This window comes from Pleurodeles waltl, chromosome 6, assembly GCF_031143425.1.
Source record: "Pleurodeles waltl isolate 20211129_DDA chromosome 6, aPleWal1.hap1.20221129, whole genome shotgun sequence".
Classification (NCBI taxonomy): Eukaryota; Metazoa; Chordata; class Amphibia; order Caudata; family Salamandridae; genus Pleurodeles; species Pleurodeles waltl.
The window spans coordinates 244,490,782-244,508,400 of NC_090445.1; the positions used below are offsets into that span (position 1 = coordinate 244,490,782).

The following is a 17,619-nucleotide window of genomic DNA, read 5'->3' on the forward strand; positions in this document are numbered from 1 at the left end:
TAACATGGCATCAGCAGTTAGGTTAACTTAAATCAGCATTTATTTACTTCACTTGCAGGTTTATAACATGTGTGATTACATAGTACAAAATGTGTATTTAGTATATGTGCTATTTAAATAGAGGCTTTCACATATTTTTTATAAAACGTGTTTTTGGTGCAAATGGAATTCGCTCCAGCACAGTTGTCCCCATTCTGACAGTGATTACTGGGTTCAAATTATAACATTGAGAGCTATTTACTTTTGATGTTCTGGGACTTTTCCTTAGCATTGGACCAAAACCTGAACACCAAGTACAGGTCTTTAGCATGTAACTATTAGGTAGCAAAGTTGAGCTCTCCAAGGCTTACAGAGGGAGGTGGTGTAGAGCAGACACCCAGAACATAATGAGACAGATACTAGATATTAATACAACATTGTCCTGCCAGTGCTTTTAAATGGGAGAAAAGGTACTTTACCTCCACGCATATATCACAATACTGTACACAAAAGGGCACAGGGCAAAGATGTGATACAGTTATCCTGGTGAGAGTCACAATGAAAAGTCAGCAATGCAGAACATAGTTCCACATCTTCTACTACCAACTATTGTGGTTCCATGCGAGAAGGTGGAGATTGCTTTTATCTTCAAACCACCTCATGCATCAAGCACATCCATATTGTAGTGGACCATGCCACCCAGTATCATCAGACTTTACTTCTGAGGAGCTTTACTACCCTTGCAGTGAGTAAGGGAGTAAGGACCCCAATGTGGTCTTTTATGGAGTTTTGATTTTTCAGGACAGTGATAACTGACAGATCGGATTTCATGCCAACATACATTAAGGAAATGTAGGATTAATGATGTGTGGACTAACCCTTCTCCATAGCCTGCTATTCCAAAACCGGTTTAACAAGACCTCCTTTTGTGCTGTGATCCCCACTGGCCCCAGCAAAAGATTTTATAGATGAAATCATTCATTTAATCTCATGACACATGAAAATCTATAAAATATGGTAGAGTGCATTTCTACTTAGGATATGGTGCCTCACTAACTACCCTTAATAACGGCCTTTCAGGTATAAGCCTTTAGGGCCTAACAATGTTTGTTTTGTGCATAATTTCATAATAATATGCTATGACTAATTTAGGGTGCTCTTGCTGAGACAATTTCCCACAAATTATGTGTAACCATAATAACAATGACCAGCATGTAAGTGCTATTCAGTATGAGCTTTCAAAGCGTGCTTCTGTGCGAACTCGCTAGCGATAAGTGGTTGTTTTGTCATCGTGCTTGGCAACAGGACTCTGACTAACTGAGCCCGGTAGCACATTAGTAGGTGCGCTCACCCACCAAAAAGGGGTTACCTGGCACCCTCACACAGCAACAGGCTGCGATGCCCTCTAGCCAACTGTAACTAAGTAAATGTTTATTGTATGATTAATAAAAATGTTGACAATATATGCACACGCGTGAATAAAAACATTACATGAACGACTCTAAAAAGCTTATTAAACACCCAAAATGATTAGGTGTGTTAAAACATTACATGCTCCCTGACAAGAGATAAGAAAAGCACTGTTAGCAGCATTATCATTGCCCTAGCATCATAGTTAAAGGTTAAGGCTGTTTGACTCATTAAGACCATACAGGCTGGAATGCTTTCAGTGGGATTAATCCATGTGTGTCATCACAATAGAGCTCCATAGGGGCTAAGGTGCATTCACAAGGTTTTAAACTGCATAGACAATCCTACCACAGGCGGACTTAGTAACAGCATCTTTGGTCTGACATTCCAGGTACAGTTTAACGTAATTTAACCAGTGCTTTATTTGTAGATAAAAACGTGCCGGTGCCCAAAGCCCTCTTCTTAAACACACGCCGCTGCAATTAAATGTGGGAACACGGAATACTGAGGCAGTGTAATCCTGAGGCCATCTTCGTCCTCATCAGTCCATTTTAAAGCCCCTCCCTGCTCCTTCAGCTCACTCTAGCAGCTTTCTACTTTCTCCCTTTGTGACGCTTTTTCGTTTTTTTCCTTCCCATATGTATCATTTGTATGCAGTAAATGCTTGAGGCACAAGAATAAGTGCCGGCCCTCAAAAATAAGTGCTGGTGCGCAGCACCGGAAACAACAAGCTCAAATTAAGCACTGAATTCAACTCGTTGAACCATAACAACTAAAAGTGCATTCAAAAGGTTAGAACAATTATGATAATAACGATTTTAGCAGCATCGTCTTCGGGCTACCATCATACTACAGTCAATCTTCGCTATGTCTTCTTTGGCCTGGCCTCATAGAGACGATTTCAAGAGATTAAACTATTGAAAAGTATTCGATCCAAATGAATGCTAAGAGCTAATAAAAAATTATATGCTATGAACCCTTAGCTGCTCTCTTGTTATAGCAATGAACTTAGAGAGTTCATAGGAATCGTCCATGTGTAGACGTAGTAGTACAAGGCATCCTTATAAGATCGAATGCCTTACTGCAAGAATATCGGCCTTAGTAAGAGGCACCTTTGTGGCAGCAGTCCACACAGCAACACAATAGATGGATAATCGATTCCGTGGCCTCAGTGCACAGCCTACACCGCTGTACAGCTGACGGTTGTGATTTCTTGTGTGCTCTAAATTCACTGATTGGCAAGGCTAAGAGTCTGGTGTTCAAGGTATTCCTTAGAGCTTGCCTCCCATGGGTGGCTTTCAGATACGGTTGGCAGTCCATGTTCAAGTACGAACTGTAAAGTCCCAAGGCATCTGGGATCTGCCTGATCACTGAAAGGTCTTGTTCTTTGGAGGCAACGGTAGTAACATGTACAAAAGTGTTAAACCACGCCTCTTCCATGAGAAAGGTGAGGATCATCCCAATGCGCTCATGAGCTGTGCTCCTACCAAAGACTTTTTTCTACCAATAACATGGTTATACTAAGGTATACATGGAAAGTGTAATAGCACTGCAGATCGGATTATACAATAGGATAGGATTTTGCAAAATAACCACATTTGGGGGGTGATTCTGACCGCGGCGGACGGCGGTCGCCGCCCGCCAAGCGGTTCCCGCCGAAAGACCGCGGCGGTCATTCTGGCTTTCCCACTGGGCTGGCGGGCGACCGCCGAAAGTCCGCCCGCCAGCCCAGCGGGAAACACCCTTCCCACGAGGACGCCGGCTCAGAATGGAGCCGGCGGAGTGGGAAGGTGCGACGGGTGCAGTTGCACCCATCGCGAATTTCAGTGTCTGCTTTGCAGACACTGGAATTCTTCGTGGGGCCCTCTTACGGGGGCCCCTGCAGTGCCCATCCATTGGTATGGGCACTGCAGGGGCCCCCAGGGGCCCCCAGGGGCCCCGCGGCACCCCCTACCGCCATCCTGTTCCTGGCGGGAGACCCGCCAGGAACCGGATGGCGGTAGGGGGTGTCAGAATCCCCATGGCGGCGGAGCGCGCTCCGCCGCCATGGAGGATTCTCAAGGGCAGCGGGAAGTCGGCGGTACACCGCCGACTTTCCGTTTCTGGCCGCCGCGGTCAGAATGCCCAGCGGTGCACCGCCAGCCTGTTGGCGGTGCTACCGCCGACCTCCGCCATGGCGGTAGTTACCGCCAGGGTCAGAATGACCCCCTTGGTGTTCTTATGTTATTCTGTCTAGTAATGTTCACCTTCGCTAATATTTGTATTATAGTATGGCCTACTCTGACCACCACACTGTATGCCACTGCACTCTACAGCACTTTACTCAACGTGATTACACTCTATGCCACTCTACACAACAGCACTCTACCCTGCACCAGTCCACTCCACTCTACTCTGAAACAATCTACTCTATGCCACTCTTTTCCACTCTGCATCACTTCACTCTATGCTACTGTACTGTACACTGCACTCTATGCCAATGCACTCTACACAACTGTACTCTATGCCACTGCACTCTATTCTGCATCACTGTACTCTATCACACTGCTCTCTATGCCACTCTACACCACGGCACTCTGACACTCAACTCTACAACACTGCACTCTCTGCGATTGAACTGTATGCCACTCTACTCTGCACTCTACTCTGCATCACTGTCCTCTATGCCACTGCTCTCTATGCCACTCTACACCACTGCACTCTGACACTCTACTCTGCAATACTGCACTCTCTGCCATTGAACTGTACACCACTCTACTCTGCACTACTCCACTCTATGCTGTTCCACTCTACACCACTGCAACCTATGCCACCGCACTCTATGGCAGTATACTCTACTCTGCACCACCTTATGCTACTCCACACCACTCACGCTACAGCACTTTATCCCACTCAACTCTATTCTGCACTCTATGCCACTGCACTCTATGCCACTCAACTCTGAGCCACTGCCCTCTGCATCACTCAACTCTACGTCATTCCACTCTGTACCACTCTACACCACTCTAATCTATGCCACTGCACTGTATGTCATAGCACTCTGGGCCACTCTATTCTACTCTATGCTACTCTACACTTCTCCACCCTACTATGTGTCACTCTACCCTGCACACTCCACTCTGTGCCACTCTACTCTATGCCACTGCATTCTACTATGCACCACTCTATTCTACGCCCTGCATTCTACAACACTGCATTCTATGCCACTAAATTCAATGAAACTGCACTCAATGCCACTGTACTCTATGCCACTATTCTCTGCAAGACTCTGTGCCAATACACCAGTCTGTCCATTATACTCTATGCCACTCCACTGCATGCGACTCCACACTATGCCACTTTAATACATGACATGCTCTGCCACTCCACTCTACAACACTCTACTCCGCTCTTCGCTATTCCACTCTACAGCACTCCTTGCCACTCTCTTCTACACCACTAACTTTTAGCCATGCTGAACAGCAGCCGCGCTGGTGTACAACAAGGCTGAAACACATTGGCAAAGCCAATAGCTCTTGCATAGGCGTGACCTATTGGCTTTGCACATGCTTATTCTTTCCCTTATTTGTCATTTACCTCATCCCTCTCTCCTAACCCCTCCTCTTTCTGCCCTTTCTCCCTCTCTCATCTTCTGCTACTCCACTCTCTTTGTCCTGCCCCGCCTTTAAATTTGTTGTCTCCTGTTTCCAATTCTCTCTCCTTTTCTTTAGCACGCTTCAACATTCTCCTCTTTCTGCCCTCCCACTCTTCCACATTTCTCTTCTGCCTTCCTGTCTGCCAATGTGACCCCCCTTTCTCATTCCTGCCCTTCTCTCTCTCATTGCTGTCTCTGTCCTTCTTTCTCTTTGCCCTCCAGTCCTTTCCCATTCTCTACCGGGTCTGCCCCCTGCTTCTCCTTCCTAATATTCCCCTTTCAGTCCTCACACTCCTCGTTTTTCTCATATTTCCTATTACACCTTTCTTGGTGCTTCCCTTTCCATCTCCCTCCATTTTCTTTTTTCTGCCCTCTCTCCTCCCCTCGCCACTCTGCCCTCTCACACATTCCTTCACTATCTCTCTCCCCTTCTCTCCCATCTTTCTGTCCTCTTATCCCTTTCTCTCTCTCATTCTCTTATCTTACCTCTCTGTCCTTTTCCTTTTCCCAGCCCTATGCCTCCTTTTTTCTTCTCCTTTTGTCCCCCTACTCCTCTCCCTCCCATCCTCCCACCTTTCCTCTCTGCCCCATTCCTATTCTCTCTCTCTTGATGCCTCTGTTCTTCTCTGACATTGCTTATCTGCCCTTCTCACATTCTGTCGGTTCTCCTCCTCCATTCCCTGCTCCTTTTTCTAAGTCTCCCCCACTCCTTGCTCCCATCTCACTTCTCTGCCGTCTTCCCCATCCCCCTCGGCCCCCTCCGTCTCTTTTAATTCTCAGCCCTCTCTCCCATTGCCATCTCACTTCTCTGCCTTCTCATTCCATCCATTTCTGCTCTTTTGGTCCTCCATCTCTCTCTCCCTCATCTCCCCGCGTCACTTCTCTGCCCTTCTCCACACTCCTATCTTCCTGTTTCTCTGTCGTTGCCTCTGTTCCTCTCCATCACTACCTCATATACCTTCCTCTAAGTCTCTATGTTCTCCTCTTCCACTCATTTCTCCTGATTCTCTCTGCCTGCCTCCTCCTTCTGTAACCCCGTCTATCTGATCTTTTCCCGCTCCCCTCTCGCCGCCCCCTTCTCTTTGAGTCCTCACCCCTCTCCCTCCCGTTCTCCTATCTTCCCTCTCCGCCCTTTCTCTAACTCTCTCCTTCTGCCATGCCTCCCCTCTGCCCCCCTCGCCCCCTCTCCCTGGCACACATGCCTCGCTTGCTCTGGAGAGGGTTCTGGCTCTCCGGCAGCCTCTTGGACAGCTGCTGCCGCCGCTGCACTGGCGACCTGAGGTGCCCAGGTGCCCGCAGCTATCGGCCTCTCGCCAGGGAGACACTGGCTGCTGCTCTTGTCTCCTCCCCTCCTCCATCGCCCACGCGGCTCCTGCATCACCCCTGATCTGCCCGGCTCCCTTCCTCGTTTAATTTTACCTGCATTTCTCTTTTTCTTTTCCGGCTTTTCTTCCTTACCTATTTGCTATTTTCACCCATTCTTAGTTTTCATTTTTTCTCCATTGTTTTTCCCCCCACAGATTCTATCACACACCCTCTCCTTTCTGTTTTCTTTCTTCACCTCGTATTTTATTTTCTTGGCTTCTCTCTTGTCTTCCTCTTATCGCCCATTCCTCTTTCGCTTCTTTCTTTTTCATCGCTCGTTCCTTTCTTTTTTTAGCCCCTCTGTAGTGTCCTTCATTTCCTGTTTAATTAACTTCTTCACTGTTTCTTTCTTTGTCCCTTCCTTCAGCCTATCCTTATTTCTTTCCTTGCTCATTTCTTTCTCCTTGCCTTCTTTCCTGGTAACTTTATTTCCTTGTTGTCTCCTCCAGCCTTGCTGCCCTCTCTCCATTCTTCCATCCAATCTTTCCGTTTTTTCTTCCTTTCCCACTTCCCACTGCGTCTTTCCATTCGTCCTTTTCTCGTTTCTTCTTTCACTATTCACCACATCCTGTCGTTGTTCGTTTTCCCTTTCCTTCCTTCACCTTGCTGCATTCATCCTTACTTTTCTCCCTTACTTTTAAATCATCCGCTTGTTTCCCTTTTTTCCTATCCTCTCTTTTCTTGTTTCTTACTTCATTCTTCCCTACATCCTACCGTTCATGGTTTCCTCCATTCTCCTACGCCTCGCCCTGCCTTATCCTTCCCTCGCTTCCATCCTGTCCTGCGTTTCCTCCTTTCTTCCTCCATTCTTTCAACCTCTGACTCTTTCCCCACTACCCGTCTTTTCCTACATAGCCGTCCGGCTCCTTGCTCCAAACACCACTGTCCTGAAGGAACGCAGGACAGACGTCGACTGAACACCACCCCCTATCCGGGGCCAGCACCGCCCGGCGGGACTTTGCACCTGAACTTGTCTCGCTCCGTGGTGCCCCCAGAGGGAGTCTGCGCTCGAGGGCACTGGAGGGCGAGCAGATGCTGCCTTATCTGCTGGGGGAGGCCGCACTTGTGGGCAGGGCGGGCACAGGGTTGCGGTTAAAAAGTGCTAGCAGCCCGGGGAGCATCGCTTTGCTGAGGTGAGGAGGGGCAGAGCCGCGCAGAAGCCCAGAGCCCGCCAAGATGATGTTCCCGGAGTGGGGATTCCTGCTGCTGCTGGTACCAGCCGCCCTGGGGCTGGACCCTGCCTACTTACCGGGGAACTACTCCAAGGACGAGGCCGGGGCGATGAATTTCGCAAATGACTACAACAGCACGGCCGAGATAATCATGTTCAACAGCGTGTCTGCCAGCTGGAACTACAACACCAACCTGACGGAGCACAACCAGCAGCTGCAGGTGAGCGCCGGGGCGCGTGGCGCGCTCTCCGCACAGCGCCCGGGGCCGCGCGCGCTCAGGGAGCCACTGGGCAATGTCCGCCCAATGGCGCTCCTGGCCGGGGGCAGCTATCCCTGCGTTCTCTTACCTACCCCGCCCAGCACACACATCCTACTGCCAGCTCACTTTGTGCATGGCGAGATAGTTCAGTGGGTTGATGCGCGAATCGAAAAGATCAGTGTTAGCTCTTCAGTTCCCTGGCTCCAATTGACAAAATGATCCCGGTGGTAATGTCACGCCTCTCTCGCCCACTGTTCCGATCGAAGCAGATCTCACCAGGGCTGTGTGTGGTGCACAGCGCGGTTACCGCTGCCCCGGCATTACACCTGTCCTAGTCTCACCTCGCGCTGCACAACCCCTTCTTAAGAGGCCAGAGCTTTTGTAAACATTGTCACAGCCCACGTAACGTAGCATGATGTTACTTACCACAGTATGCCATAGTAATCTATCCTCACACAGCATAACGTAATGCAGTAAATCGGGGACTGGACCTTGGTATGGTCCTCCGTGACCTGCCTGCAGCATACGACACAGTAGACCACACAGTGGCGTAAGGAGAAATGATGCCCCCCACCTCCCCTCAGAGTGTGAGGGCTCCCCGAGCAGGCCCGTTGGGATGAACAGGCTTTATCCCCCTGCCCCCCCCCCCCCTTCGCACCCACATCAGTTGCTGTGGGCAGGGCTGCCAGCCTGGCCAGCAGGTCGGACGCTTCAAAGTGTTCCTTTCGGCTCTCAAGGAGTTTGAAGTTGAGTAAGCCAGCCTTCCCTAATGTTTGTCGTTTATTCACCTACTCAGGTACTCCCTCTCAAGGAACATTACCAGATGCCAGGACAGCAGCGCAGATAAAACGAGTTGTTTTCAGTGCCCACCCTATCAACAGATACAAAGTAGGGGTACCCTGCGACAAGCCCACTGAAATGAAAGCGGCCAATGTGCCCCCATAATAGGGCAATACAGACAGATACTCCAGAAGTATTTTGCCTTGTAAGGAAAATACTCATGAGAGTTGTTAGTGAAAGTAGATTTACATGGGGCATTACTATTAGAATCAGTTTGTCTTTTTTCTTTGTGGTGTGAAACTATTTGCTACAGGCAGTGCAACAACATAAGTGAAAAATATAATATCTTCCCTCCTATAAGGAGTAAGAAGAATTATATAAAGGTTATTAGATAACAAGCAAAAAATATGCGTCTGTATATAGATATGAACATGTGCCTTCTGCAGGGCCGTAAAGACCCCACACCATGAGTTTGATATAGAGGGCGGGCATCTCATCCTTTCATCCTTCTGATATTGATACAATGGGTAACACTACAGAACATTTGTGGTCCTACATAACTTTGTAAAATATAAGTTATACATCTGTTAAATCAAAAAGATAGATTTCAATAAAAGTTAAAGGTGTATTGTGTTTTATACTACAATACCTATAAATAAAAGTCTCAAAAGTACTGAAAGCCGTAAGTTAGGTTGTTTCAAGAGTACTGCACATCTTCCTGAAAAGATGGACAAAGTTATGTTGTTTTGTGGAGTAACAGTAGTCATTTAGCCTTGGGTGTTTAGGAGTTGCAGCCTACAATAGTGTACCCTTAACTTCTGTTCCAATCTTTACCATAAGTGAGTTTAGTGACTATGGTCCTGATTACGCTTGGCCTAGTTAATTCCAATATGCGCAATAACTCTTGATGCAGTACGTATCAGAATTACACATTTTCACTTATTACCGCATGTCCACAAATTTGCGCAGGTAGGTGTCAGCATGTCAAACCTGCAGAAATTTACCAGAGGAAAAAGAGGTAGTAAACACCAGGATATAGGGACTGGTGTGGAAAGCACCAAAAGTCACCTGTTACGCCCCACTTACTGGGTAAAATCATTATTGGTGCTGTTTATTGCACCAAATAAATTCAGATCCTTTTGTGTTGGATTTTATCAGGTGTGATAAACATCGCACTATCGTCGGACCATTTATACTTTGGCCCAAGTACAGCAATGCAGTGCACAGTACAGAGTTGTGCAGTCTGAATACATATCATCTTCCATGCAGGCAATGTTGTTTCTTCTGACTGATCATGGCCTCTTTTATGTTCTATATATTCTGCATATATTTATTTGCCTCAAGTATATGGGATACACATTTACAGAAGAAAATTTGATAATGTGAACGTACATCCACTGATCTAAATGAATATTCTTTGGTGCAATTTTACATTTATAGGTGCAAATATACCTAGTGGGTTCAAACGTTCATTACTTTGAATGAATGTACAGTTGCTTTGCCCAATGCACATTCAATAGAGTACAATGTCCAATGTACACTGAACTAACATAAAGTTGACTTAGTTTGCATGGTAGTGTAGTTGCTTTGTTATTTAGCCTTATAACCCAGAGGAGGCTCCAAAGCACTTCTTAGTGGATGAGTGGATAGCTACTCCATAGGTTGTGCTTCGCAGGACGGGTGTTGGTTTATAGTGTGATCTGGCTAAAAAGAGTATTGATTTCAAACCGGAGGACCTGTGGGGTGGTTCTGTAGTGATTTAGCATACATGTAGCAGCACTTCAATGTAGAGTGAAGGGAAGATGGTTGTGCGATATGGCTGATAATGCTTATAAATACCATTATTGTGTCTGGTTGATATTGGTTTACCGGCTAAACCAGAGGAAGGCATTTTGGTGTGAGACATGATTACTGGAGGTGCAATCTTATCATATTGTATATAAACTTAATCTTGAATTGAAGCCAAGAGGAATGAGGCATGTTACCATCTACCATGAACAGAGATGTGTGCCTTCTTGAAAGGGAGGTCAATTGGTTTTGCGGCTAGTTTCGAGGAGAGGTTCTTGTTTGCGTGTATCACCAAAGATCCACGCAGGAGAAGCACATAGGTCAAGCGGTTGGAGAGCTGGAGTAGTGTGGTGACTTAGGTGTGTGTGCAGTTGGTATCTTAATGTTGCTTTTTTGAAGTCTTCTGAACAGGTAAAATGATGCGGCCCAAAACATCTGTTCGCATTCTCCAGTTGATGTCAAATCAGGTATATGGTGGCCCTTCTGTGGGAAACCTAAAGGTGAGAAAATGTACAAAAAAAAAAAGGTTGGCTGGGTTAGAGAAGGTGATTCAGATAACGTTTTGCACTTGAAAGGAAACTGATAGATGAACCTCCAGGAATAGTTCCAAGTGTCTTCATTTTTTTTAAATGTCTTTATTTGTTATTTACCACATAACACAAAAAGACAAACAAAACATTACTTTTCCACAGATCATGATGTTAACCTCAGGTTGCTCACTCACCCTAGAAAAGGAGGTTTATTAACAATCTGTCCCTCACAACACAATCTTCATTTTCTGTAGGATTAATTATTCTCTCTTACTGTACAAGTCCTCACCTTTTTTTTATTAGCAATCCCGTCAAGACTCAGTGCCTTTTATATGTGCCCAGTCTCCAAAGTTAATCATATCTGTCCCTTGACTCCTTGAATAACTGTCACCTGGTACATAGTATAGTATTGATAGCGTCAGCCTAGGCTGCTAGAGCTTCAGCACCTTTTAATCCCTTCTAGTATTTCTTATATGGGACTCCACTGGCTTTTCTCTTCATACTCTCTGAAGTGCGCTGCAATTGGATGTTTTTCCAACACTGATGCCAAAAGTGCAATCCTATATCACTTCTTATCTTTTCTGGGTTTTGGGATTATTCCCAGAGGAAATGTTTTATAATGACCTCTGGGATATTATCCACAGCTGCACGCAGCCTCTAAACCACAATTTCCCAATAGTCTGCCACCGTACTACAAGACCATGTTATGCATATGAAGGATGCTTCTTCTTCCCACAACTCAGAAATGCAGAGAAACTCTTCAGGTGTATACTTATACAATGTATATACAATGTAGGAAATGGAAGTGTGTCAAATGGAATCTGGCTTTGCTTGCAATGGTTGACTTTTTCTCTCTACCTTCAAAGCCCTATGTAATTATGAGACAGTGTATGACTCCCTCCTGAGTCTAAAATTCCTTCAAGTGTTGGTGATGACACAGAGACCCCTGGGAATTCTGTCCAGATCTTCCTGGCCATCCTGGTCAACTTAACATATTACAAAAACTTACCTGGTTGCCCTCCAAATGCTCTCGGACTTCCTCAAATGTTATGAAGTTTTCTCCTGGATAGAGGTCACCAAGTGTGCAACACTGTTTCCCCTCTTGTGTTTCAGCCATCTCATGACCAATATGTTGGGAATTTTCAAAAGGACCACATCTCTAAGGCCTCTAGTAAATTGGGGCCATTTAAAGACTCTCTTCACTGTTGCATCCCAGGCTCTTCCTGTCTGCTGCACCATCTATGAACAACCAGTCTCGTTTCTCACTTCAGTTGATGTTATCATGCGAGGACCATGTTTCTGAGTTCTGAGTTCAGATGGCCATTGAAAACTAACTCTTTCATTTTCTACCTGTGAGGATCTTGATTTTGATTTACTTGAGTTCAAGTGTTTCCTTAGCATCTATATGTCAATGGCTTAAATGCAATTGCCTCTGCTGGACCAGACCCAGTCAATCTGGGTTCCCAGCTTCAAGATGATCTAGGTGTCGTCAATTTAGTTTTAATAAGTTAGATTGAGGATGGTAATGAAGTAATGTAAGCAGGATGACTGAATCTTTAAGCACCTAGTGTCCCAAGAAAGTTAGGAGCAGATTCAGTAATTTTTGGCAACCCCATTCCTGTCAGCTGTGGTCTGCACACGGAAATGAGTGTGTGTATTGTTCCTCTGCCAGGATGGAAGGCAGTTTGGCAATTAGAGGGAAGGTTGTTTTCTTTCATGAACTTGAAGATTCCTATCAGCTTGCATAGGAACCTTGTATTGTAAATTGGTGAAGCCGAATCAGTTGGATCAGAACTCTTCTGTGTGATTGTCTTAGTGTTACGAGGTATTAGGTGCATTTAGAATTACTCTCTTTAGGGAGTTATTGGTGACACTTTCTCCTAAATAGTAGTGTGGGTGGAGAGTTGGACATATTTGGAAGCTCAAGTGGACAAATGTCTGATGGCGAACTAGTTAGGAGGCTAATCTTGGATAGGTCCTTTACATGGGTGGAGAGGGGTTTGAAAGTTGCCACAATGTGTTGTCTGACAGTGTAGATTCTCTTGTCAGGTCTGAGGACAGAGGCTGCTGGGTGACTTTCTTCTGAGGTAATGTTTCAGTGTATGAGTTTTCATGACAGGATGGTCTGCAAGTGCATTGTACAGGGCTTGGTAGATGTGTAAGCCAAGTGGTGTACTTCTGAGAGGATCCTGAAAAGTTCTTCCTAGGAGCATTTTCATTTGGAACTCCAGTCGGGGGTCAAGGTCTTTTGCTTTTTTTTGATGACTGACCAATCATACATCTTTGTCTGATGCAGAAAGATGAACTTGCCAGTGCAGTCATTTGACTTTTTCAGTTAATGTTCAATGGTTCTGTTTTCTTTCTTCAACTTCTTTACTTTTGTGTTGAGCCACAGAGCCTTTGGTCTAAGATTGAAGCAAAAGAAGGTCTTGAGTGGTATAACTCAGGGCCAGATTTAGATTTCAGGGGAGGGGTTACTCCACTACAACGGTGATGGATATCCCATCCACTGAAACCTAAATCCCATAGGAAACACCGGGATTTAGAGTTCGGAGGACAGGATCTCCGTCACCATTGTGACGGGCGGAACCCCTCAGCCTAAACGTAAATCAGGCCCTCTGAGCCTTTCTAAAAACTTTTTTTCTTTTACATTTGGGATACTAAGGATGCGATGGGGTGAGAGTGGAATGCAATGAAGCTGAGTTTATTCTAATGTACGTAGAAGGTATATTGCTTCCTCATAGTGCCGAGGGAAGTGGATAAGGAAAAGAGAGAGAACGAGAAAGGAAAGTAGAATGCAAGGCAGAGGGAAGGGGGGAGAAGCCTTGTCGCTCAGAGGATGTCTTCTCGAAGACATTGGCATCTCCATGGGCAGAGCAACAGTGCTTTACATGCAGCTGGTCATACACATCAAGCCAAAATATAGGGAGTAACACATTTTAAAACATGGTGAAAGCTAGAGGGGCCAGGAGCTGGGTGAGGTTAACTTTATGGACAAGGAGACCGTGGAGGGAATAGGGATGTTAAAAGAGAGTTAATAATATAGACAGAGGTACTAAGACAGATCAAAGAAAGCCCCTGGGAGGCAGGAACTGCCCACTCACTACATAGTGTCCAAAATCATACCTCGTATGAGTCTTCTGTTATAGTTGCATTTAGTTGAAAAGGAGTCAGGAGGGAAAGTGGGAGGGATTTAACTCACTATTGAACGGTGCTGGTGGGTGTTACTGCACAGTACCATCTAATTACTGGTGTGGAGTTTGCACCCCTCCAGTACTGTTCAACCTGTAATCGAACCACGGTGGTCTCTTTAAAATGCCTGTAAATAGATCAACAAGGATGAAAGGACTAGCTACCCGAAACCATCACATCTACAAATAAAGGACAGTGATAATTCATCACACTTGAACTTCAACGAAAGTCAGAGAATGCAAGAATCTATAAGAATGTGATAGAGAGATGCATTGATATTTTATTGTATTGCTACATGCATAGCACTTTCATAAGCCTTGAGTTGCCCAAAAACGCAGATGTGGCAGAAACATTGCTTTGATTAATTTATTTAGTGGTTTAATCTAGTCATAACCGTAGGCACTATTTAAACAGAAACTGAACGAAAAATTGTATATTCTTCCATAAGATTTTATCACCTATTCTAACTAATGCCCATGCCTCCAAAGCCTTTTCTGTTCATAGGTGTTGCCTTAAGCAATGTGTGTTGTGGGTGCTGGAGGCCCCACTGTAGTGTGAAATGTATATATATATATTTTCTTCCACAGAAGCTGTTTTAGTTGACTGGATGCCTGAATCCCTGGGTCTACACATCTCAAGGAAAGCCCCTTCATCTCTGAGGACTTTCTTAGCCCTGTATTCTATGTGATTCTGTAACTGTGCAGCTCACTCCATAGATGGCAGGTTTATGTTTGAGCCACGTCTATTCGCACACTTCTCTCCTACAACCATGAGTAAATGCAGCTACATGCTTGTTTATAACATAGTTTCAGCAATTTCAGATATATGCACACCGCAAAACACTTCAAAGATAGGCCACACTGCGTTCACATTCTTCTGTCCTTCAATTATAACGTGATGCTTAAGAAACCTATCTCTCACTCATTTTCTCTTCAAATTCATGCAACATCATAGCAATGAAACATACTTCTGGTCCTGACATGTGACACAAAAAACTCCCCATGTAGGCCACACAACAAATATGCACTGTTCCATCAATAGCAATCTATGGAGTATTGTGCTACTACTCAGCAAATGCACCTTGGTGCCTCTTCAGGACTAGGAAGCAATGTGTAAATACCACTACAATACAAATCAGGCCTACAGTACTGTGAGACCATACTGCCACTGAAGTAACCTATCCATAACCCATCATATTCATAGGCATTCCCATTTACAGGGCCTGATTCACAAAGTTAAACTTGCGAACTTTGTGTAAGTTTACACTTTTTCAGTATTAACAAAACTGTATTTTAATGGTAAGCTTACGACTGAGGAGACTCTGCAGTCAGGGCGGAGAACTCCAAATTTAAAAAGATAGGTCTGTCCTATCTTTTTATGTGCAAAGTTCTCCACCCCAAATGCAGAGTTGCCATAGTCATACACTTACCATTAAAATGCAGTTTTGTGGATACTGAAAAAGTGTAAACTTGCACAAAACGTGCAAGGTTACCTTTGTGAATCATGCCCATTAGACCTCAGTTAGACCCCAAATCAAAGCTGTGTTTTAAATTCTGACCTATGCTCAAATGGATGTTTGCACATAGATCAGAATTTTGAGTTGTTCACTAATTACCACACTCTGCAGATGTCTCCTGACACATCTATGGAAAGAAAGTTAAGAAACCTCAAGATAAAATACCAAGACATAAATGCAGTAATCAATGTAGTAAACACCAATTTTTGTTAGTTCAGCACCTAGGTATTTAATGGGTGCATTGAGGCACAAATGAATGGCCGGTCGCAATATTTGGGGACATTCATCTGAAATGGTGGGCTGGGTCTCCTGCCTTTTGGTAATGGAGCATTGTCCTGAGGGATAGCTCAGCTGCCTGACATATGACCTATGGCTGATCTGAGATTGAGCTCAGCTATGTGAAGCCTGCACAAAAAACATTATGTCTTACCAGAGGCATACTTCTGCTGCATAAAGCAAACACCTCTATGATCGGTCCCAAGATTGAATTGTTAAATGGCAGTAGAATTTGTTTTTATGTATTCCTTGTGTGTTTTTTTCTCCAAGGTAGTGTCCATGCAGAAGACATGCCCCATCACTCCCCTTGTGTGGGCATTGTATAGCTATGTTCTGCCACTTCAGATCAGTTTAGTTTGGCAACACAATGCTCATTAACCCTTATTGTGCTGTCAAACGAAGTATGGGTCTATTAACAGCAACATAAATCTGTTGTTGGGTGTAATAGTTAACCAATGCAAAGCACTGCACATTAAAACACTACTTTGGGCACCTCTTGTTCCAGTGTTGCAATGAAAAGCTGGTAAACATTTCCTGCCTAGTGTTTTTTGTGTGCTTTATTAAGGGTTGTCCCTTTCTCTAGCTAGGCTTAACTGATTGCTATGATTAATATTCACATAGAGGAACAACTGATACCAAGAATATGGTCATTCTTCTCAAAGGCATTTTTCAGAAGTTTGTAACAAATGTTGCATTTTATAATGTACACGGCCCGCAAGATTTAAAAACAACAGTATTTTAATGCATTTGATACTTTGTGTGCTGGGGGCATCAGGACACAATGTAAAGCATGGTTGCTGTTATTATTACAGTTGATAATAAGAGCCTACATTTCTATTTCTTTTTAAATGATGTACTTGGAGGCCAGTGCTCATCAGTCACTCATTCTTTATGTCCTGAAACGTGAAGGAATACTTGCACCCTTTCCATTAATTAACACAATTTGTTGCAAACATTTTTCATGGCTACTACATTTTTTGCCAGTTATTTAGACCTGGTGGCTTCATGCATGGATCTGACTCGTCCGTCTTATCTGAGAACTGTTCAGCGTGGTGTGCTGACAACAAATTTTTATTGATTTAGGATAGTGCAGATTCTGGCAAGAGCAATTCACAGATGTTTACACTCATTCAATCTCAGAAGAAAAGATACATGCATTATGAATCAAACCTGTGATTTGGCAGTCACACATCTCGAATTCAGGGGCACTAACCACTAAGTTTTATATTCTGAGACCAGTACCTGTGTGTTGGCACAAACAGGCATACCTTCCGATGAGCAGACTGAAAACATGGAGCTTGTTTCTAAAGATGGAATAAAAAATATTCCACAAGCTTAATGTCGTTTCACAGAAGGAATTGGAACAAGCATTTGCAATGCACCCGGTCTCGTTTGCTTGAGCTAGGGCAATTAGCATTGTAAACTCCTAACCGGACTTTTCTTGCCACGTGAATTGAAAATGAAAATAAAACAGTTTCACATAACTAACCGGACTTTTCTTTCCATATAAACTGAAAAGTACAAGTTTCACATAAGCGAGCTGACGGCCATCATCAGTGCAAAGCAGACACACAAAGGGAAATAAAAGTTCGCTTGTAGTGAAACCTATCGGCAAAAGTGCAATTATCCATGTAACCGGCAAAAGTGCAATTATCTACGTAACCGGCAAAAGTGCAATTAACTATGTAACAGGGTCGATGTCATGCAAAGCGCTCGAC

The 17,619-nt window shown here is 44.6% G+C and overlaps 1 protein-coding gene across 1 annotated transcript in view; it reads left to right on the forward strand.

The window, feature by feature from the left end:
* The first annotated feature begins 6,272 nt into the window (after positions 1–6,272).
* The window catches only part of ACE (angiotensin I converting enzyme), a 160,071-nt gene continuing 148,724 nt past the window's right edge, over positions 6,273–17,619 (forward strand). Inside the window, exon 1 of the mRNA XM_069238010.1 lies at positions 6,273–7,780. Coding sequence (XP_069094111.1) covers positions 7,565–7,780 — 216 coding nt within the window. The 5' untranslated portion in view covers positions 6,273–7,564. The remainder of the gene's footprint in view (positions 7,781–17,619) is intronic.